The following is a 21,381-nucleotide window of genomic DNA, read 5'->3' on the forward strand; positions in this document are numbered from 1 at the left end:
AACAGAAAATATTTTTAGAAGACGTCATTGAAAATCCACAGCTTTGCGAGCACTGCAGAACTTTTGGTTTCTCGGGTACGTCTTTTGGGATTTAGTTGCATTTGGTAGGGAAATTAGTTGGGTGTTCGAGAAAAGTAGCGCGTAACGGTAGAAAACCGAACTCAAATGGACCCCTGTGCGTGTACTGGGTTTCGCCTAGCTCGAAATCCTGTTAGACAGCCGGATGAGATCCGCAGACAATCCCTTTGCGTACCTTTGACCATTTCTTGCTGAGTTTTTAGCGTGGCCAGCCGCCTGTAGTAAGTGAGTAGCGTGAAACCTCTTCTATATTAGGGAATAATAACTGTAGAAGGGACAAGGCGGATCAGACGCTCCAGTGACGTCAGATCCGTTTCCTTGGCAACCATCTTGCAACTCCCGCCTCCCCTCATGCGCTCCACCCTCCACGGGATTCGTGAGTGTGGGTATACGCTACCAGCTAGTGAACCGAGCGCTTCAGTGAGTGATTGCCCTGCCGACGTACGACACGCGTGCCGTATCACTGGCGCGATCAAGTAAGGTAGGGAAGTAAACACTTGGTAGTAGAAAAGAAGAGCAAAATACGTGGGGGTTTTCTTCTTTGCCCTTTTTCCCCCCTCGAGAGAGGTGATGCATCTTGTTTGTTGCCATTTTGGAACTCTTGGAATGGAAACAAGTCCGATCCTTGCCTAACACTAGTTAAAAGTCTGTGGCGAGAGCGTTGCGAAGTGGCCAAAAATAGTCGAAATCGAGATATCTAGAAGGGGTTTTTGTTGTCTGTGTGTTCTTGTATAGTGCTCGGTCGAGTGCTGTTAGCTCCCTTCGCGTTCATCTCTGCTCACTATCGATTAGAGAAGTGCGCAAACCCACGTTCTCCTCTTCGCTGTGCGTGTCTTTGTCGGTCATCTGAAAAAGAAGAAGGGGGAACAAACACTGTGTCGGATCTCCATCCAAATAGTTGACTGCTATCAAGGTTCTCTTCTTCGTCAAACAAAGCCGCTGCTCTACGAAAAAATAAAAGAGAGTTGGGCTCTGTGTTTGTACTGATTCCACTTGGCGAATCCCGTGAGCTGTGGAAACATAACAAGACCAACGTGAACGAGATTTTACATGCTTTGAGATGCCATTCGGGCCTTCCAATCGTAACACTGCAACACTTGGTAAGATTATTAATCACTCCGTCACACTGTCATTGCATACCAGACTTATTGATTTTACCAACTTTTGTCTGATTGGACTAGAGTTATTTTTGATTTTTGATTCTTTTTGGTTACTTGTTTGGATTAGGTCAGAACAAACCCGTCTACCCAACATGGACTCGAAATTACATTACAAACACTCGTGGATGTGGAACATGGCCGGGCAACGTGAGTGCACTTCAACTCGCTACGTAGTTTAATCTTATCCTATATATTAGTTGCACCGCTCCCACTACAACGTGTGTTACCAAGATTGCTAATACGGCTTTGATGAGATAAAATTATACGGATGCCGCATTCTGGGTCATTACCGATAAAATGATGTAACAAGTATACATACTAACAAGATTACAGAAATTTGTTTATTTCCCGTCACATTTAAAAATCGTACCGCAACTAAAGAGAACATATACTATAGCCGAATTAGGAATAAGGAAAATGGAAGCCATGAAAAATAAATTGGTTGTGACTAGCGATTCGAGTCAACAAAACTCGGATCGATTGTCGCCTTGTGGTTTCCTGTAGTTTTCACGCCCACCATAGAATAGAACTCCAATATAAACGTCCCCCTCTCTGGATCGATCCATCATCTAACATCGATTTAGACACTTCTTTTTTATTTCATTTTCAAAGCAAACATAATTTAACACATTTGATTGATTTTATACAGATCGAAGCTGCCCCCAGCCGTTACGAACAGGTAATAATGCTATAGAAGGAAAGATATTCCAACGACGCATAACCTTGAGCACTAAAGATCGATGATAATCTATTATATATACATTATATTGCAGTTTGTGGCAGCTATGACGGACGATGAACGATTTCAAAGGGATGTCACGCTGGGCAAACGGATTGGTTTGTACAAGTTTCGCGGCGAGCTGGGCACCGGCAATTTCTCCCGTGTCAAGCTAGCCTTCCACCAGTTGGCCCACGGTAAGTGATGTGTGTTTTGTCTCGTATGATAAATGATCGACCGCATCCCCCTCCCCCCCTTCAGGGACCCATTCGTTTTCGTACTTGTTTTTATTTTGTCTTTGGCGGTGCGGATCGATAGGGAAACTCTGCAATATTCAGTTCATATGGCGTAGATCAATATCTAATACAATATATTTTTTGTTCCATTCTATCCGTAGAGCGAGTAGCAATAAAGATCATTGAAAAGACCGGCATGGATCAAAAAGCCTTAATGATGCTGTCAAGGGAGATTAACAACATGGATACTGTTCGACATCCTGCCATTGTCAGGTAATTAACTCTCTTGACATGTCTCTTGTCGCAGTATATAACGCCTTTATAATTAAAACAGATTGTTTGAAGTGTTGGAGACGATATCAAAAGTGTATTTGGTGATGGAAGTGGCGCCCGTTGGTGAAATGTACACCCACGTCAGTATTACTGGACGCTATGACGAGTCTTTGGCAAAAAATCTCTACAGTCAACTCATTTCAGCGGTAGAATTTATGGTAAAATATGGACTTTTAGAAATAAGATCACAAGTCTCCGGTCTCCCTTTTTGTTTTGGTCAGTCGTGTTACGTGACCTGGTTATTTATGTATCTCTTTATGGCGAGTGCAGCATGAGAACGACTTATACCATCGTGACATCAAGGCGGAGAATGTATTCCTGTCGTCCTCCGATCGTGTACGGCTTGGAGATTTTGGATTTTCGACAAGGATCGTCAACACGGTTGAACATCAAAGCCATCTTCTGACAACATTTTGCGGATCCCCGCCCTACGCCGCGCCAGAACTCTTTTACGACGACGCCTACTCAGGATCTGCTGTCGATATTTGGGCACTTGGTGTTCTCCTCTTTTTCATGGTGACGGCAACGTTGCCTTTTCAGGTATTCGCTAATCCTACTCACTTCCCCCCCAGTCATAATTTATTTATTCCTTGAAAATAATGCGACTATCGTCACTGTTGGACCATGGGACTTATCTCAGGGTTTTAGACATAATTGGATTCTTTTTTTTTCCTTACTTTTAAGAATTAAAGTCACTTTGAAGGTTTCCTGCCGTGCAAACGTAATAACAGATTATCTCTTCTTCATCGATTTTTAGGGCCAGACAGTGAATGGACTTAAGAATGCTATTTTGGAGAATAATTACTTCATACCTGATTACTTGAGTGCGTCATGTGTTGAACTCATTCGCGCCATTTTGAATCGTGATCCGGCAGAGAGAATCTCTATGGCTGGCATCCGCAGCAGCGAGTGGCTATACGGTCAAGTCAAACTTACACCGTTACCCACTTATCAATTTGTCCCTCCTGAACCGGATGTAGAGGTTAGTTTATTAATATACGTCGTCACACTACATAAACTAACAGTTATCTTTAATTGACAGAGAAATAAAATGGAAACAAAAGTGATTGCTCGGTTAGACGAACTTGGCATTACCGAGTCGATGATTATGGAGCATCGCGAGAAAGGCGGGCGAAGTGATGTCATCGGTACCTACCGGATATTGATGTATCGAGCCAGTTGTGAAGATGCGGAAGCAGATGCAGCAAGTGTGAAACAAGAAGAAGAAAAGCAACAAGAAAATTTTTTGGCACCGCCCACTGTCTCCTTGGCAGGATCTCTATCTAAATCTATCAAGTCGGCACTATCTGTCAAATCCTCCCGATCGGAAAAATCAGCTAAATCAAGTTCCCCGAAAGTTAACCAAAATTCGCCCTCTCCACAACCGCCGCCGCCACCAACTCTTCCGTCCGCCGCTCCAGAACCGGAACAGCAGCAGCAGACGTCAGCGTCCCCTGGCAAAAGAAAATTCAAACATAAATTGAACATGTCAATTTTGTCAAAAAATAAGACCTATTCCCCAGCACCAGCTAATAATCTAACCGAAAAGAAAACAAAAAAGAAAAAAGGTTCTCAGGCATGCATCATTCTGTAAATTTTGTTTATTACTTGTTACTATGTATAAGTTGTTAAGGCGTTTTATAAGGCTTCTGTGTTCATTTGTTATTTCCGCTAACAGAAGATTAAATCGCAAAAGAAATTCGGCAACAGATAAAAGCTTTGTTTTGATTGCTGTTGTGAATCGGAAAAGAAATGTCGGATAGATATTTATACTCACTATATTTATAATATATATTTATATCGATTTATCAATGTTGACATATGAAATTGCTTAATTATGCAAAAACCGTTTCGTTGATGATGTAATCCATCGTACGAGCTCAGAGAATTCAAATAGAAAGATGGACTTCAATTAAGCGACGATACTGCAATATTATTATTATATCAAATCTTCCGGAAACTGGATGCAATTGATATTCTTTTAATGAGTTGACTTTGAATCGACCTTGAGCACCATAAAAACAAAGTCTCGAGACAAAGTGCTAGAAACATTACTTTCAACATTCCTGTCGATTCTCGGAAATTTGTATTCTCGCGAGATGTTTCGTGGTAAGCCAAAAGAAACAAAATGTTGCTGCTGCAAGTTCTCCGATTTGGTTTCCCCACACATGAGTAAACTCAAGTAAACTGAATGTGTAAAATTTCAGGAAAGGGGATCACTCGGGTTTTTTTTTTTTTTTTTTTAAGATCACACCGCAAATAGCAGTAGACGGATTTCTTCGTATATAACATTCAGCTAGGAAGTAGGAAACAAAACTATTTTGATAGCTAATTCATTCTCTAGAGAGATATTATGTTCAAGCCTTTTTAAAATGGTAAGAATTTAATATTACTCATTGGTATTCCTCTGTATCTAACTGCGATCTCTTTAATATGTTATTGCGGTTTCTGTGGTATAATGCATGGTGGGAAATTAAACAATGACTCATCAGGTGTTCCAAATCGAATCAGGTCGGAAAATCCCATAAGAGATTGGTTCATCAAATCAACCGATTAGAAGACAGTTCAAGGTGAAGTAGAGGTTGCAAAGTTAACAGGTTTACAGTCACGGCAGTCTTAATGCCGATGATACCGTAATAACCAGAGGAATTTGTGGAATAAGAGGGGAAAAGTCACGTATGCCTGCAAGCCAAGGTCACTTGAAGGTTATGTAACCCTGTTTTTTTCGTTCCCAACTAATTTTTTTAATGTCTTTTATTGTTTCAACTTAATTAGTACAATAGACAAATAGTCAGACAAATGCTACGTCATTAGTCACTGCTCAGGTGGCTACAGCCTTAGCCAAGGTTAAAAGGATATGTTACTCTTGTGGGCTAATTTTTTTGTTTTAAATCAATAATTTGTTTTAAATAAAGCTCGAAGAAGAAACGGTATCAATAAGTAAATAATACATTTTGTCAACAACAAACCGGCAAACCAAAGTGGGGTAAAAATATCACAATCCACGGATTAATTAATTCATAGAAGAGAATAAGAAAAGTCCCTTATGATCATAAAAAATTGAGTCAAACAGTCCAAATCAATCAGCAAAGAAATGCCAGTGTAGCGGAGCCTTTTTTACGTCTTCATCTAAAATTTGCTTCTGAGAAAGTTTTAGGATTGTTCTTTTTTGGGTAGTGACGGAAAAACAACAGGTCACACTGGGATTGATTAAGATTCGGCCCGATTTCACTTCCAAAGAACTCGACAATTGGTCGGCGATATACGTGGTACTCGTTTAGTATTGTAATCTTTGTCAGTGTTGTCTTCTTCCCACCATGCCCTTCCTGATGTTGGGTCAAGCAGCAGGCAAGATGGCGATTCCCAGGTGGCAAAAGGGATATCGTCTGTGATTGGTTGGAGTCGATATAGCTTGAAGCGATCAATTGTGTTGCAGAGAACTAGATGACGTCAGTTCAAAGTTGTGCTTCATCAAAGCAAGGTCGACCTTCAAAGTTCTGCTGCTCCTTCACACATGAGAGATAGCTATTGCTTTCGACAGTCTAGCTCAGTTACTCACAAGCTTTTTCAAGCTTATTTATTGTCGATTTGAAAAAAAAAGACGTAATCACCTGTATTTTTTTTATGGACTGCAATGTGATGAAACCTCTGCCGGAATTCACTGTAATTGCCAACAGAAGTAAGTTCGAATGTTTTGATTTCTTCTTTTGTGTTGCACAAACAGCTAGTTCATCTTAAAGAAAACAACATACAATTTTTATTATGTATTAAAAACATAATCTATGCTTCAATCAAGTCATGCTTCAATACTTGTAGCCTTTGTAGTGAATGCTGCCCTAACTATACACATTATTGTTCGAGATGGTTTCATCTGAACTAATACCCTTTTATTTCTTTTGTATTATCTAGTGCCTTACAACATTGAATACGATGAACGAGAAATCTCTAATATTCGCTCACAATGTGAGTGTGATAATTGTGGAGACTCTGGTCATCCCCACCAAGTGTCCACAACTGAAGTTTATCCCGACAACCCAAATGGCCTCATCCTTCTAGATCAAAAGAACAAAACTAAGAGCTCATTAGTTTGGGGAGAGGATATTACCTTTCTGGATCATCGACAACACGCTAACGGAGGAGGCGAAATGGCCGATTCCCCACGTTACTCGCAAATTTCAGAAATTGTTGACCAAGACAATAAATCCATCCTACAGCGGGAATTGCAGCAGTGTGACAACGGAAACAACAAACTCGAACTGACCACAAATATGGTGACGCTTTCAGAACTTTCAGACATGAACGTGATGGAGCCGGACAAGTACATCAGTCTCTCTGGATTCAATTTCTTTCCCAAAGATGAAGGAACGGAAGATTTGAACGATATTTGCTCCTCATTAGATTTAGTTGATCATAACCTAGTTGAAACCCACCCCTGTACAGTTGATGAAATCCATCATTCCAATGTACCAACCACTTCGACGTCCGAAAATCCATCACCTCCAGTCGGCCGGATGAACCTCCGTCGTACTCGCACCGCCTCACGACGCATGTCGGCGCTCAACGGAGATGACAATTCCTTTTGTAGCCAATCTGAAGGCATGAGCGAAAGCAATAGAAAACGTAACATGTCAGAACACAGTATGATGAGCGCTTGCAGTTACGATGATCCAGACAGTCCGTACAACAGTAGCGGACGCAAGAAGAGACGTCGTTACGAGGAGGCACCATCTGAGGATCCTGCATTTGAGAAAAGTCGTAAGAATGCCATTATTGCCAAAAGGAACCGTGAAAAGAAGAAGGCTCTCATGGATGATATGGAAAAACGGTGTGACAAACTTGTCTATGATAACCAGCAGCTAGAGTTTGATAATGGAAAGTTGCGTCATCGCGTCACGACACTGGAAGAGGAAGTCTACTACCTTAAAAGTGTTTTGGCCAATGAAAGCGCATTGTCCACTGTCTTGTCGGGTCTCAAGAGTGTCGGCCATCTTCGCTTTTCCAGCAGCTTCGATGCGTCGAAAAACAACAAGAAACCGGGATCATCGAAAAATTCGCCAACTTCCAGTCCGCTTAAAGTATCCGGTGGAGTTTGCCTTCACGTCGATGGAAACGAAGTTTGCATGCAGACGTGCGCCAAGTGTTCTAAGGTATATTTTTTAAATTTTAAACTACAACTTGCTCAAACTAAATTCATTTTATTTCTTTTCAAGTAGATGGCTTGTGGAGCTCCTCGTTCTAACGAGGTGACGACCTCGAAAACAGTTAACAAGCGGTCTGCTTGATATTTTTACCTTTGCATGTTAATTTGATGTTTTGCTCAACCATTCTTTGTGTAAAATCTTTTACAAAATAAAAAAGTGAACTCTGCATCTTGTTTTGAATCGGTCTTGCCTGCAATCGTCAATTCGTCATGTTAATTATTTTGCAACGAATTACAGGAAGTGGATTATCCTCACTTCAACAGCGACTAGCGGTGGAATTGGAAACTACTTTAGGAGAGCCCCTACATTTTTGCATTCCCCACGCATATTATAATAAATTAGTGGAATAATGTTTGATGATGAAATAGAATGTTTAGTTAGGCAGAGTGATAGGCTCTGGTTTAGGTTGACTCGATTTCCTATTATTTCCGTCGTCCCTCCGTTGAGTTCTACTTCTATCGAGTTGAACAGTTATTATTTTCCATCACATTTTTTTCGTTCAACATTTGCGTTCATGGCTGGCGATGGTTGCTGACGAGCAGTTGGGTGATTCAGAATTTCAGATGGAGTATCCATGGAGGATCCATAGATCCGAACTTCAGCTTTATAGGAAACAATCAATGATAATCAATGAAAAATAAAAGCATATTTAACTAGAATTAATTTTGTTCTTATCAACTATATTCCTCTGGAATCACATAATTGATTTTGTATAATTACACTTTTTCCTGTATTTAGGGAAACCACAGGAAGTTGCTAAGTTGCTAACCTGTTGCTAACGATAACGAAAAATCGTCTGCGTGATCTAGATCAACATATCACACTTAACCACCAAAAAACCAACAAGTAATTGCAAGTAATTTATGTATGAATTGAATTTGTAATAGGGTTTGGTATATTAATAGCCATAAAGAAAACAGAAGGCTCAGTTGGTGATAGAGCTGCACTGTTGCATAGTGTTGGAGGGGGGGGGGGTACAGTGGGGCACTGTGAATCTGACCAAAAATCAGCATTTAATATATATATAATAAGAAGAAACAGAACCAATAAGTTAAGTTAAGTATATCAAAGATGAAAGTATGCACTTATTAATTATGTTTACATTAAGCCTGCATAGAGTGATAACTTCATTTTTCTTATGTTTATTTTGTTCATAGCCGAACACACTTTTTTGTAAATGAATTTGGGTGTATTGTATTGTGAATCTTTGCTGACGTTAAATAGCCTATTCAGGGGTGGGAGAGAAAATAGTTTTAAGAGATGTTGAACTTTAGAATTAAAAAACATGTGTACTAATTGTTCTTTTTGTCTTTTCATTTCCATGACAAGCCTTCATATTGATCATGCACCGGTTCCAGTTGAAATATCTCTAGACAAACATCATCATTAGGCCTTCCATAAGATCTACAATAACCTCACCTTTACCACACACGCGTCAGTGTCGATAAGAAACAAGGCAAGATGGATTTCATACCTTCCTATTGGCCAACAACATTACTATTTTGGGTATTCGGAATGAATTAATAACTTTATGATCGAGATTATAAAGACACATGCGAACGCGATCGAGAAAAGGGGGGGGGGAGAATGGTAACAGGTCATGCTGGTGGATTACTTTATCTTCGTCACGAAAGAGCTACTACCGGTCACACACACTATGTGGATTATGCGTGAAGTTTCATTAGAGCGATCAGCTTCACTAGTAGCGACATAACATTTCAGGGATTGTAAAAGAAGATAATCTAGAGCGAAAATTTATCACGCGTACATTAAAAAAGTATTTCTAGCCCTTCGATCTCACTTTTATTTTCCATTGGGGCGAAACTATATTAATTTGCTAGAAATACATCATAAAAGTTGCGCCCACTTCAGCAATTTTTCCCGAAACAAGACAATATGAGTGGCACTTATAGAACAAATCGTTTTTCTTAAACCTCACACCTTTTCATCCCTCACATAGACACCCTTTTTTCTCTTTTGGATGCTCCGGTAGTTAATGGGGTTCCAAGGGGTTCAGGCACTAACGACTCGTATACAGACAGTGTTGTATCCAAAGAAATAGAAGAAATATTTTATTTTCAATAATTCAAGTCAAGTTAAATCGACGAGAACTAAAACCAAATAGGTACTTATTACACCATTCTAAAACCAGCGCAAGATGGGTCTTGAATACGTTTTTACTTCAAGCAGTGAGCCTTATTCAGTTTTTTTTTATTTATTTAAAAAACGAAATTGACATGTCGGTGTTTACAATTACCTAGTAGCTCCATTAAACCCGGAATTTCATTTGAACCGAAGCCTCTAGCCGCGAGACTTTATTTTTAGGACTTTGTACACTTTGTAGTAGACCATTAGGGTACATGACCCCTGATGACGAACGCGAAGAGTATTTGTTTAATGTTTCTTCTTGCGGTTTTTTTGGTCGATCATGCCCAAAATATTTATTTGATAGAGGTGGTCCGTTCAAACTGCCTCCATTTTATTATGTCTATTATTTTCTTCTTCTTAAAAATAAGTAAAGATGGTGGGGTTTTGAAATACATTTTCTATGTGCAGGCGCAATAAATTTTCGATCTGAATCATTTTCTTGTAGAAGGCCTTAAAATCTTATGCCGCAACAAGTGTAGCACAACCAAGTACAACTAGTGTAGTACCAACCATCATTAAACTAAAAGAAACGATAGCATTATACTCCCCGCTGATCGCTCAAATTAAACTCAACTCACAATCGATTCTGTGTGTAACTGGTAACTCTTTCTTGTCGAAGTTAAAAGTAATCCACCACGAACTTCTTCCATAATTTCCCTTTTTTCCGATTGCGTTTGTATGCGTTTAATTATCTGGATCATAAAAATTATTAATTTAATTCTTATATTTAATGGAAATTCGATTCAGTATGGCATCCTTATAATTTCGCATCATGGCGGTCATGAACTGAGATTCTGATAAATTAGAGGGTAAACAATCTGGAAGAGACGGTTACTATTGCGTCATTTTTCAACAAAACTAGAGAACAGTTGGCCACCAAGAAAAGTTCCCTTGTTAATGTATCAATCCATATTGAATGTTATATTCGAAATGTTTATTCTACATTAGGTAAGGATAAACATATTTTGGACAACTTATTTTATTTAACGGCTTATCCGATTATATATTTGTTGTGTAATGTGAGCTAGGCTACATCCTTAAAACTACAAGGTGAATTTGATATAGACACGCACAGATTTAATACAAATATTCAAAATATTACATATTAAAAGGACTAAATAATAAAAGGGTTATTAAACCTGATGGCAGTTGTTCGCCGATTCAAGTCAAAAATTCAATTTTGACTTGTAAACCAAAAACATCCACTAAAGGCATGCAGCTTGTTCTGTTCACAATACAAGTTTGCATGCCGATTTAATAATATAGGTAATCATTGCCCTCGTAACTGAAAACAAAGAAAAAACAGGAATTAGTATCAATTTCGTGCACAAGTTTTTAGACAACAGAATAATTAGCGGCAGAAGCAAACAAATTCCTCGTATTGGCGAGGTTGTTGCTCCAAATACTTTGTTCTGTTATTCACCGGGAGAGTCACCCACTTTTTGACCACAAAGAATAGATTAACTATTTTGTGTTTCCTTCTCTCACTTCGTCGATATCAATCACACAACGAAGCAGATACAATACAGCCAGCTGACAGCCAACAGCGGTAACAAAGCGACCATCTAAAAGCTGTTGACATGTAGACAACAAGTTTTGTTGGGAAGAACAACGAAAGGAAATTATTTGTTTTTCACAAATAAACAGAAACGAAAATATTTACTCGTTTAGAACCAACAACTCAGTTCCATTTAATGCTTCAGCTTCTCTGCACAGATACTATAAAGATCATAGACGAGATTTAGGAAAACGTTGAAAAACAATGTAGGACAAATGAAGACTACGTTTCCAATAACAAAAAAAAAAGGAACAAACAAGATTATCTAATTAGACGCTCAAGGCGGGAATCCGACATAGTTGTTGTTCTGTGTGTAAGTATGTGTGTGTTGTTTATGTCGCTGCGTTTGCATGAAGCCAAAAACAGAAGCTGCGTGTTTAATCAGTATCCACATACAGGAGTCTAAAAGTGTTGGTGAATCCTGATCCTTGCTTCCATCCGGTGATGACGATGATAGGGTCACCAGCGCGGATGAAACCACGGCTTTTTCCGAAATTGATGCCATACTGGACGCGAGCATCGACATCCTTAAGCCAATCAGGCACACGGGATTCTATTGAATTAAAAAAAGAAAATGTTAAAGCGAAAAATGTAAAATTTGGAATGTGACATTTGAAACCAACCTGAGAAGTGAAGTGGCAGGATTCCACGCCACAAATGACATTGACGGGCCACCTGCTCGTTCCTGGTGACGGCAATAATTGGGCAACGGGGTCGGTATTTGGCCATCAGATGAGCGGTTGTACCACTGGTGGTTAGCGTAATAATGGCTGCCGCTTGACTCTTGAATGCAGCCTCAACTGCAGCAATGGCCACAGTGTGAGTGGAATCAGCTGGAGTCACGACCTGCAAACGAAAACCCCAAATTGTCGTGAATGATTGGAAGTGCGCCAGACACAACAGTACAACACACGTACCATGCCAGAGAGCTCAGTGAAAAGCTGCTTATGCCACATGGCAGCCTCGGCTTCCTTGGCAATGTTGGCCATGGTGCGGACACAATCCAGCGGATAGTCTCCCTTTGCGGTTTCTCCGCTAAGCATGACGCAATCGGCACCATCGAGGATAGCGTTGGCTACATCAGAGCCCTCAGCACGGGTGGGACGAGGTTTCGTGATCATGGACTCGAGCATTTGAGTGGCACAAATGACGGGTTTGCCAGCCTTATTGCACCTAGCGATCATGCATTTTTGGGCCAAGAAGACTTTCTCGGGAGGGATTTCAATACCAAGATCACCACGAGCAACCATGATACCGTCGGATGCTTCGATAATCTCGTCGAGGTTGTGAACACCCTGGTGGTTCTCGATCTTGGAGATGATGAGAATGTTTTTGCCCTTCTCGCCTATTATCAAGAATGACATGTTCATGTTGGACAAGGGACATTCATTAATATTCATGGCTAGTTACCAAGAATTTGACGGATCTCGTGAACGGCGGCGGCATTTCGGATGAAAGATGCGAAGATCATGTCAACCCCTTGCTCAACACCGAAGAGAAGGTCAGACTTGTCCTTCTCCGAAACAGCTGGCAAATCGACATTGGTGCCAGGCAAGTTGACTCCCTTCTTGCTTCCCAATTTGCCGCCATTTTCAATTTCACAGACGAGATGATCGCTTCCTGGAAACGATTAATAAACAACACGTTAACAACTTGACTTGGAATATTATAGACTTGCGGTGACATACCAATTTCCTTGACAATAAGGGAAATGAGACCATCATCAACGTAGACGTGGCTGTTTACATGGACGACCTTGCAGATGTTAACGTAGTCGATGAAGATGAGCTCAGCCGTGCCTTTCTCCAAGAATGCTGGATCGGTGGTCAACTTGACGGAGGCTCCCTTCTTCAATTCCACTTCGGCTGATGGTCCCTAAAGCCGAGCAACAATCATATAAATGATGGTCATTAAATGTCATAAGATTATAAAAGTACTTACTCCCTCTAGCAAGCCAGTGCGGATTTCGGGTCCTTTGGTGTCGAGGGCAATGGCGACGGGCACGGTCATCTTCAGCTTATCCCCCAAATTTTTGACAGCTTGACGGACGGCAGCAACGGTATTTCCGTGGTATTCGTAGGATCCATGTGAAAAGTTCATCCGGGCAATGTTCATTCCAGTTTCAACCATTTTCTCGAGCATCTCAACCTTGGCCGAAGCGGGACCTGCATAGGAAACAACAAAGTATTTATTTATAGATTTATTATAAGTAGTCAAAAATAACTTTTTTCTTTTTCATTACCAATGGTGCAGATGATTCCTGAGAGACGTACTCGGGAAGCTTTGGTGTTAATATCCAACGAGCACAGATGGTCGATGTGGGTGTTGGCCGGGATGTGGGATTGAGCGACCTCATTGCCCTTTAATATAAAACAGAAAAATTAAGTTTAACGATTATTTGTAATTATTTGGTGAAATGGGGAAGCATTGATGAGAAACAAGACATGCATAAAATGGGTGCGTGCATGTAAGTGCCGCCTACCGCATCGTCACTCGAGTCTTGGAAAGGCAACACCATTGTGTATGTATTCCGGACGGTTGCTAAGCAAGAAAGAGGTAAGTTGACCACAACAGCTTTGGCCGGAAGGACGAATTTGATTCTCGATTGGACGACGGTGGTCCAGCAGGTTCTCAAGTCTGAATAACGGAATCGCATCAGCAAACAAGAGTCCGCCACACAACGACTACGACTAAGGTTCGTGAAATCAGTTCCCAACAGGCCGTTCCAGGTGGTTCCGAAATGCAAAACGGCCTGGAACGGCTAGTATACTATATTGGCCAGTCTTCCCCATGTTCCAAAATTACTTTTAGATGCCAACCCAACTTGCAAGGACTACTCAGGGTGACCTTGATGACGGGCCAACCGGCAAACAAGCGATCAATAACTTCTCAATCGATACGTGAAAAAATGTTACGCTTTTCTTTTGAAACTATTATTATAATAAGATTAACAATAATGACACAACCTTAACTTGACTACCTTAAAATTGAATGCTGTACGGGATGAACTTGAGACAAAGATATTGCACTGTCAATGGCCGCAGAACCCAACGTATTGCAAGAGAAACTCGACTCACGGTGTCGTTACTCCCGATCCATTTATACTTGCCGTTGCACGATCACGTGATCAACTCATCGAGCATGCGCTGCTCAGATCCCGTCGTGCGAGACAATGCTCCTCTACTTCTCCCTGAGTAACCTCTACACTGGAAAATCAATGTCATCAAAGACCACCAACAAAGTTCACTAAACTGTGTGCCCTAAATGCGTCGAGTTCTCGTTGGAAACAAGGAAATATGAATTTAAAAACATTTGAACTTTTATGTTTTAAGTATTTAACAATTTCCTTTAATAGCATCCAAGAGTTCTATTTCCGATCCTACCTCATGACCACTGGAAAAAGACAAGGGCGCGAAAGTTCAAAACTTCACGATGTGATCACGTGTGAATACCGAACTACCGATACAAAGTAAAATGACCACGTAACAACATTAATTCCCCAAAAATAATAATTTACCTTTGGTCAAAAAATTGTAAGAAATTTACTTCAAATACTTCAGTGATTGTTACAGCAGCTGTGGTAGACTTGAGAAAAACTGAACAAAAGGACTACACCTCACTAGAATACAAATTATAACAACAAAAGGTTGGTTTTGAGAGCTTTCATTTCCCCCTAACCTATTTTCAGTTGGGCAGTTCATTACATTTTACATTGAAAGTAGTTTAATAATCCAAGGTTGAATATATAGACTGATGTATAGAGATATTTGTTGTTATAAATAAGCCAGGCAATGTAATCAATCACGACTAAAATTGTTTCTAGATAACGCCATTGTTGCGACAGCGTGACGTAAGACAGTACCCGGCAGAAACCGGATATCTTTCGGTTTCCCAACCCTATCTCGCTTATTTTCTCTCACGCTGCAAGTCTAAAACTTACAGTATTTTACAATTAAAGATGGAAAATAAAAGGACACTTACTTTAAAATCGAATCTGGAACCCTTTACGGGACTTTCAGGTCCTACTTTCATCATTTTCAATGGGTCTTTTAAGGGTTTCTTCAAAGACGACTTCAATCACGTGTTATTACGCTCAGATGGTGAACGTCAAGTGCCACAGAACAAGGAAAATGAACGTCGACGCAGAGTTCTAGGTAATAAATATTGCATGTTGCCTCTAGATGGCGGTTTTAATTCTCTTCCTTCTTTTTGCGCATTTCGCTTCCGGCGATTTTTATATAAACTTCGCATTTTAACTTTGAATCGAACTGTAAGTTAAACGAAACTGTAATTCGAGAGTTAATCTTTATCAAAATAAGATTACTCTGATCTAAACTGACTGAAGAAATGGAATGTTTATAAAATACAGTGATTAAATAAAATGCATGGCAAATTTAAATTTGACTCTGGTAAAAGCTTTCAGAAATTGTACAAAATAAAAATAAATGCTGGGACATCTTGATCGTAAGACCAGATTTTTCAAATGTAAGCAATTGTTCTCTATGAAATGTAGAATAGAAATCCTAATTTAAAATGAAATGAAATTTCAAATTTGTATTATATTTTAAAGGTCGCGCCGGTGGAACCGTTGTCTGCACTTGTCTGGCAACGTCATTCTGATTTGATGTTTTTTTAGTTTTCTGCTAGAACACATGTGTCAAATGCTAGCAAAGGAAAATAGGCAAAATTAAATCTATTCCAAATCCACTTAAAAATACGTTACTAAAATGTTCACTCTCCAATTAGGAATCGCTCGATTTGCTTTGCCTACTGTAAGAATTGTTTCACGGTTTGTCTCTGCCCAACCACGACAAACTTGGCTAAAAAATTCTTGCATCAGCTCCACTTTGCCCTTGAAACTCTCTCCAAATACGAAATGTTTCAGCATCTCATCTTTCCATTATCAAAATACAAGCGAACCATTTAAACAAAAGCCCTCTTTGGCAAAGAAAAAGTCAGAACGTAAAAGGAGGACTATAATTGAAGATGAACATCAAATTTCTAGCAACCCGGTAATACATTTTTCTTCTAAAGCAATTTTAAAATTGTATCATTTTTTCTGTGTTTCAGCAATGGGAGGTTATAGCCTACAGTACAGCTGAAGAATATGATCTGAAGAAACTAATGCAGGGACTCCAACAGCAAGCACTTTATCATCCATCATCTATGTCTGAAGGTTTAGTAGCCTAAACTTTACATTTATATTCAAATTTCTAACATTTAAACATATTTTATCATCAGATATTCACGATGTATTACACGTTTCTGCCCGCTACCAAGTGGACCGTGAACCCAGGTAATATATAACCGGTCAATACGTCGAAAATATGAAGCTAACCAAACTATATATTAAGGGAAATATACTTTTTCCGAGAAGGATCCGTCGTATTTTGGAATGTATCAGAATTGGAGCGCAAGAACGTTTTGTTATTTCTCAAAAATTATGAAGATGATAGCTATGACAAAGATATTGTTGCTGAAGGAAATGAGAAAATGGTTTATGCTTACACTGAAGTCTTGTAAGTTATTAATAATTAAGTTGTTAGTCTTGTAAGATATACTGTAGCAAAACACTTCATTTACTTATTCTCCATACGAACCTTTTCATTTAGCAACAAAACGCGCCTGACAAATGGGCGCATTCTGTTAAACGATGAAGGATCCACCGACTTGGAAAAGTACACTTTCTCAAATGCCTTAGCCCTGTCGGTAAAGCTGGCCACATGGGAAGCTTCACTGGATAAGTATGTTGACTCGATCGAGTTTGTTGTTGAGGTATAATTTATAAAAAATTTACAAACCATGTTTTGTGATGCATAACATAGTTTAAATTTTTCCTAGGACTTGAAAGAAGTTGGTAGGATTCAATTATCGCGCTCTGATGTCCTAAAAAAGCAAGGAGAACTTTTTTCTTTGAGGCATTTGATAAATCTGAGCTCAGACTTACTAGATACGCCCGACTTTTATTGGGATCGTGAGAACCTGGAGACTCTTTATCACAAAACTTGCAATCATTTAAATATCTCCAAAAGGACCAAGGTATTAATGCATTCTACGCATTCTTTTAACATCTTTTCTCTAATTAGCCTCTTTTTTTTAGGTCATGAACGAGAAATTGAATCACTGTGTTGAACTCGTTGAATTACTATCTCGTCAACTCACTGACGCCCATCATACTCGTCTAGAATGGATGATTATTGCTCTTATTACGGTCGAAGTGGGCTTTGAAGTGGTCCACCTTTTTCATTCTTAATTCATATGTATGAATGAATATTTTTCTCTGCGATTTAGTTTCTACTAAGGACAATTTTGCAACGGGTAGTATACTACTTTTACGTCGGTTGTATAGTGTTTACAGGCGTGCTTAGCTTTATGCCATCTGTACATAAGTATTTGGAGCCATCTTTAAAAAATTGCGGTGTTTTCCGTTTCTTTTTTGGTATATCTTCAGAAAATAGAATAAAAATGCGAATTTCAGTGTTTTCAGTCAAGCCACGCGGTGCTTGGTTCTATACGTGCACCCGCCTACACTATGTCGTTTTTGAGCACTTTTACGGTTTCACTAGTCCAGCTTCAGTTACCTAAAAGGTTTCTCTTAACGTCGTCTTTCCGCCTACTCCTGTAATCTTTTTTCTCTAAAAAGTCACTCTGTGTGAAGTTGGTGTAGAGAGAGGATCTTTGAAGAGTAATGGCGGATCCATCATTACAGTCACTGTGTTGTTTAACCACAAGCAATCGGTCACAACAATATCAATTGCTGGAGTTGCATCAGTCTGCCTACTATGGATTAAGTTTAGCCTCAGCAATAGTGGGATTTCTCGGTGCTGTATACCAGGTATGTGTGTCACAAGACGGTGAAATTAGCGAAAAATCAAATTCTAATTCGTTTACGCTGATTACAAACAGTTAAATCTGCGTTATGCTGCTCCATTTCCACGATATCAGTACTTTAACGTGGGTTTACGTGGAAATAATATATTATTTTGGCTGGCACTAGCCGATACGTTTGCAGCATTTGGTAACACAATTGGCTTATTTGTTTTAACTATGGGCTGTGTAACTCGACACGAGTTTTAAAAAACGGCGTTCTTGTGATTTAGGACTAACCGTTAGATCGACTGGCTGGTTTCTTTCACAAAACTACTGGTCTGTGCATTCCAGCAACTTGCCGCATTCACCCATGAATCCCTTATTTTGCGCTATTATTTCGGTAAGATCTATTTACTACTGACATTCCCGTGGGAAGATGAAATAACATTTGATTTTTTTTTTTTTCTAAAGGGGTGGATTCAATTCTCCTATACGAGTTCCCATTTATGGACTTTGGTTTATGCAATCGATGTTAGACGGATAACATTTGATCAGCCATTTGCAGCGCCAGTTTACCACGTATGTGCTTGGGGTGGAGCGGTTGCACTCTGCACTACAGGATTGACATTACTTTACCTCCCTGGACATGAGTATAAAAACAACAACAAAAATGCTGATTTTTCTTAACGTGCCATACTAACAATTTTTTTAATGCTCCAGTTCCGACGCTTTCATCATGTTATTACCGAATCATGTAACCACGTATTTTCCACTTGTTTTGACCTGTCTGGCATGTCCTTTCCTCTTTATGTCAGCTTTCCGTCAAGCTGAAATCTCATTAACGAGACGCTACGCAAGATATACAACCACAGAGAGACGTCTTGTAGATTCGCTTAAAGTCAAATTTATCTTGATAGTATCCGTTTTCTACCTTTGCTGGATGCCAAATATAGTTAATGGCCTGGTCCTTTGGATTTCCTGGAACAAACTACCAGTGACGTGGGTGTTGGCCAATTGGTACTTAATGGTAAGTTTGATCATGATTATTATTAGTTCCATTATTTCTATAGATTATTAATCCTCGTTTGATATTAGGCATTGTTAAACCCGCTTCAAGGCGTGTTCAATATAATGCTTTATCGGATACCAAAGCGACGCCAACCTAGATCTCAACTTCAAGGATGGTTTGCTTCTTTACAAATAAGGAAGATAGAACCGCAAGAGGAAACTCCACTTTTATTATGAATGAAAAAGAGCTAAACGCGTTGCATATGAAATCATAGAGCCGAGTAAAAATAAGATTTGAATTGTTAATGGTTCTACCAAGGGGTAGCGTTGGCCAATCGTCGCATTCGCCTGCACACACACACACAATCGAAGATGAAGAAAGTATCCCCCATGAAAATATATTTTTTTTATTCACGTACCTTGTATTACGATCTTGATCGCGGATCTTCTTCTCCATCTCAGCATCCGTCAGTGTTTCAATGAATGGAGACCACTGTTCGGCTTCAGCTTGCGGGCGGAATGGCAATTCCACAGAAGAGAGCGGAGCTTCACTGTTGGTATATCGGATGTAGAAAAACAATTGTTTTAAAAAAAGTGAGAGGATTTGTACAATAAAATGTTAAAAACCTGAAAGCGTATGTTCTTTGGTGCCAAGAAAGCTGACCACGAACACTGTATGCGATTGCAGTTACGAATTCACCACCAAGACCCAACTCAGCACAAATCTTCAACGCAACCTGTTCCGGGCTGTTGTTTGGTTCACTGAGATCCCATTCAAGTTGATCAACCAAAGAAATATTGCCGACATGAATGTTCAGCTGTAACAAGCGGAATAATCGATAAACAACAAAATTGACCATTAACCTCATCGAAGAAATTCTTACCTTAATAATAACTCGTTGGTCAGTTTGGCCTTCGATGAGTGCTTCCCCTTCAGCTGGGAACGAATCCAGCTGCTGCCGTATGCACTGAGCGATCGCTGGAACGAAAGTGATGGGATTCAAGTCTAGGTCATCACACAGAACCTCGGCAAATTGTTCAGGAGTAATCAAGGTTTCTGTTTAAAAAATAAAATGTAACCTTTCTTAATTTTAAATTATGATGTTATTAAACACACCATTTCTGTTCCATGTAAAAGTATCTCTCAGTTTTTGCCCTTCAATTTCCATGTCCAGACGAATTGGCACTAGTAGCTCTAATTGGTTACTGTTTTCGTGCACACCAGCTGGATCAGTGTCATCAAAGCTGATAAAGAATTTGAAGAAATTTTATATTGGTTTACTCATACATTATTTTAAATTACTGTTACCAGAGGGGAAATGTTCTGACTTTCTTTGGACCCAATCTATTCCTATTGATGCATGTTGCCTGAGGAACTGCATCCAGGTGAGAACTATTAGGAATAGCTGGTACCCATGGAATGGGTTTCTTAGCTTTAGGGTCTCTGTAGTATTGAGAAAATTGTTATGCATTGAAATACTTGAGATTTCTATGAAATTTTTACTTAGGAAAAAGTGGTTCAATGGTTTGAACAGACACAGCTCGGTACTTCTCTTCTCTGCCTTCAATAATATCTTCAACTTCTGATGCTCGAAGAAGTGAAATATTGGAAGCCAAAATGTGTTGATTGAGTCCCAGGTCGCCTAATCTTTTTCTTTCTTCTGACGTTATTAATCGCCGAGTCATACCAGGGTATTTCTTGTACAGAGACCCTCTGAACAATCTTAGATAGTTTCCTACCTATAACCCCCAGGAAATGGACACAATGTAAACATTGTAAGACTTTCAGATTTTACATTTTCTTTTACCTCGGATCCAATACAGTAAAATTCACCATTTTCTTCTAATTGAAAACTGATTGGACGATCACCGTAAGTTTTTAAAGACATTTTTGCCGCAAAATAACAATTTCTTCAAAAGTTGTTGCCGTTGTCATAAGTTGCAGAATACTCAACTTGGTGTGTTTGCAACACTGCCAGTTAGCAATCAATTGCTGTCATAGTTTTCTAATATGTAAAAAATATATTATTAGTAGATTTTAATTGATTAAAAAGTATTAATGCATATCTTAATTAGAGATATATTTTAGCATTAGTCTAGAGGCATCAACTTTATTTGATAAGTGATTTGT

The 21,381-nt window shown here is 39.4% G+C and overlaps 6 protein-coding genes across 10 annotated transcripts; 4 read left to right on the forward strand and 2 right to left on the reverse strand.

Annotated features, from left to right (window-relative positions):
* Positions 1-24: 24 nt before the first annotated feature.
* Positions 25-4,445, forward strand: LOC124314081 (serine/threonine-protein kinase NIM1-like). The gene is made up of 9 exons (XM_046779105.1): positions 25-1,178; positions 1,306-1,385; positions 1,888-1,917; positions 2,012-2,153; positions 2,354-2,465; positions 2,527-2,683; positions 2,796-3,065; positions 3,283-3,507; positions 3,568-4,445. The coding sequence occupies exons 1-9, from the start codon at positions 1,139-1,141 to the stop codon at positions 4,117-4,119; spliced, it is 1,608 nt and encodes a 535-aa protein (XP_046635061.1). The 5' UTR covers positions 25-1,138; the 3' UTR covers positions 4,120-4,445.
* Positions 4,446-5,960: 1,515 nt separating this feature from the next.
* Positions 5,961-7,892, forward strand: LOC124314115. 2 transcript variants are annotated; one of them, XM_046779162.1, is made up of 3 exons: positions 5,961-6,204; positions 6,435-7,672; positions 7,736-7,892. In XM_046779162.1, the coding sequence occupies exons 1-3, from the start codon at positions 6,150-6,152 to the stop codon at positions 7,736-7,738; spliced, it is 1,296 nt and encodes a 431-aa protein (XP_046635118.1). In that variant the 5' UTR covers positions 5,961-6,149; the 3' UTR covers positions 7,739-7,892. The 2 variants fall into 2 exon arrangements, with proteins under 2 accessions (XP_046635118.1, XP_046635117.1); XM_046779161.1 differs by having other exon boundaries at positions 7,739-7,892.
* Positions 7,893-11,532: 3,640 nt separating this feature from the next.
* Positions 11,533-15,567, reverse strand: LOC124314077 (pyruvate kinase-like). Of its 2 annotated transcripts, XM_046779093.1 has the most exons (9): positions 14,413-14,567; positions 13,915-14,069; positions 13,675-13,792; positions 13,374-13,597; positions 13,121-13,307; positions 12,843-13,052; positions 12,350-12,777; positions 12,056-12,278; positions 11,533-11,985 (listed from the first exon to the last, which is right to left on the reverse strand). In XM_046779093.1, the coding sequence occupies exons 2-9, from the start codon at positions 13,948-13,950 to the stop codon at positions 11,810-11,812; spliced, it is 1,602 nt and encodes a 533-aa protein (XP_046635049.1). In that variant the 5' UTR covers positions 13,951-14,069; positions 14,413-14,567; the 3' UTR covers positions 11,533-11,809. The 2 variants fall into 2 exon arrangements, with proteins under 2 accessions (XP_046635049.1, XP_046635048.1); XM_046779092.1 differs by lacking the exons at positions 13,915-14,069; positions 14,413-14,567 and adding an exon at positions 15,414-15,567.
* A 438-nt stretch (positions 15,568-16,005) lies between these two features.
* LOC124314157 (required for meiotic nuclear division protein 1 homolog) lies at positions 16,006-17,904 on the forward strand. Its single transcript, XM_046779252.1, has 7 exons — positions 16,006-16,444; positions 16,503-16,608; positions 16,674-16,728; positions 16,787-16,951; positions 17,045-17,207; positions 17,274-17,471; positions 17,533-17,904. The coding sequence occupies exons 1-7, from the start codon at positions 16,160-16,162 to the stop codon at positions 17,683-17,685; spliced, it is 1,125 nt and encodes a 374-aa protein (XP_046635208.1). The 5' UTR covers positions 16,006-16,159; the 3' UTR covers positions 17,686-17,904.
* LOC124314191 (G-protein coupled receptor 143-like) lies at positions 17,749-19,947 on the forward strand. Of its 3 annotated transcripts, none has more exons than XM_046779319.1 (8): positions 17,749-17,850; positions 17,920-18,020; positions 18,076-18,267; positions 18,339-18,450; positions 18,533-18,642; positions 18,714-18,892; positions 18,963-19,269; positions 19,338-19,947. In XM_046779319.1, the coding sequence occupies exons 3-8, from the start codon at positions 18,121-18,123 to the stop codon at positions 19,485-19,487; spliced, it is 1,005 nt and encodes a 334-aa protein (XP_046635275.1). In that variant the 5' UTR covers positions 17,749-17,850; positions 17,920-18,020; positions 18,076-18,120; the 3' UTR covers positions 19,488-19,947. The 3 variants fall into 3 exon arrangements, with proteins under 3 accessions (XP_046635275.1, XP_046635274.1, XP_046635273.1); XM_046779318.1 differs by having other exon boundaries at positions 18,091-18,267; XM_046779317.1 differs by having other exon boundaries at positions 17,920-18,267.
* Positions 19,462-21,222, reverse strand: LOC124314161 (SWI/SNF-related matrix-associated actin-dependent regulator of chromatin subfamily B member 1-A-like). Its single transcript, XM_046779260.1, has 8 exons — positions 21,059-21,222; positions 20,755-20,990; positions 20,560-20,694; positions 20,368-20,495; positions 20,135-20,307; positions 19,878-20,068; positions 19,670-19,801; positions 19,462-19,598 (listed from the first exon to the last, which is right to left on the reverse strand). Exons 1-8 carry the CDS (start codon positions 21,137-21,139, stop codon positions 19,562-19,564), a joined length of 1,113 nt encoding a protein of 370 aa, XP_046635216.1. The 5' UTR covers positions 21,140-21,222; the 3' UTR covers positions 19,462-19,561.
* Positions 21,223-21,381: the final 159 nt, after the last annotated feature.

The sequence above is a fragment of the Daphnia pulicaria genome, chromosome 10 (genome assembly GCF_021234035.1).
Source record: "Daphnia pulicaria isolate SC F1-1A chromosome 10, SC_F0-13Bv2, whole genome shotgun sequence".
NCBI classification, from domain to species: domain Eukaryota; kingdom Metazoa; phylum Arthropoda; class Branchiopoda; order Diplostraca; family Daphniidae; genus Daphnia; species Daphnia pulicaria.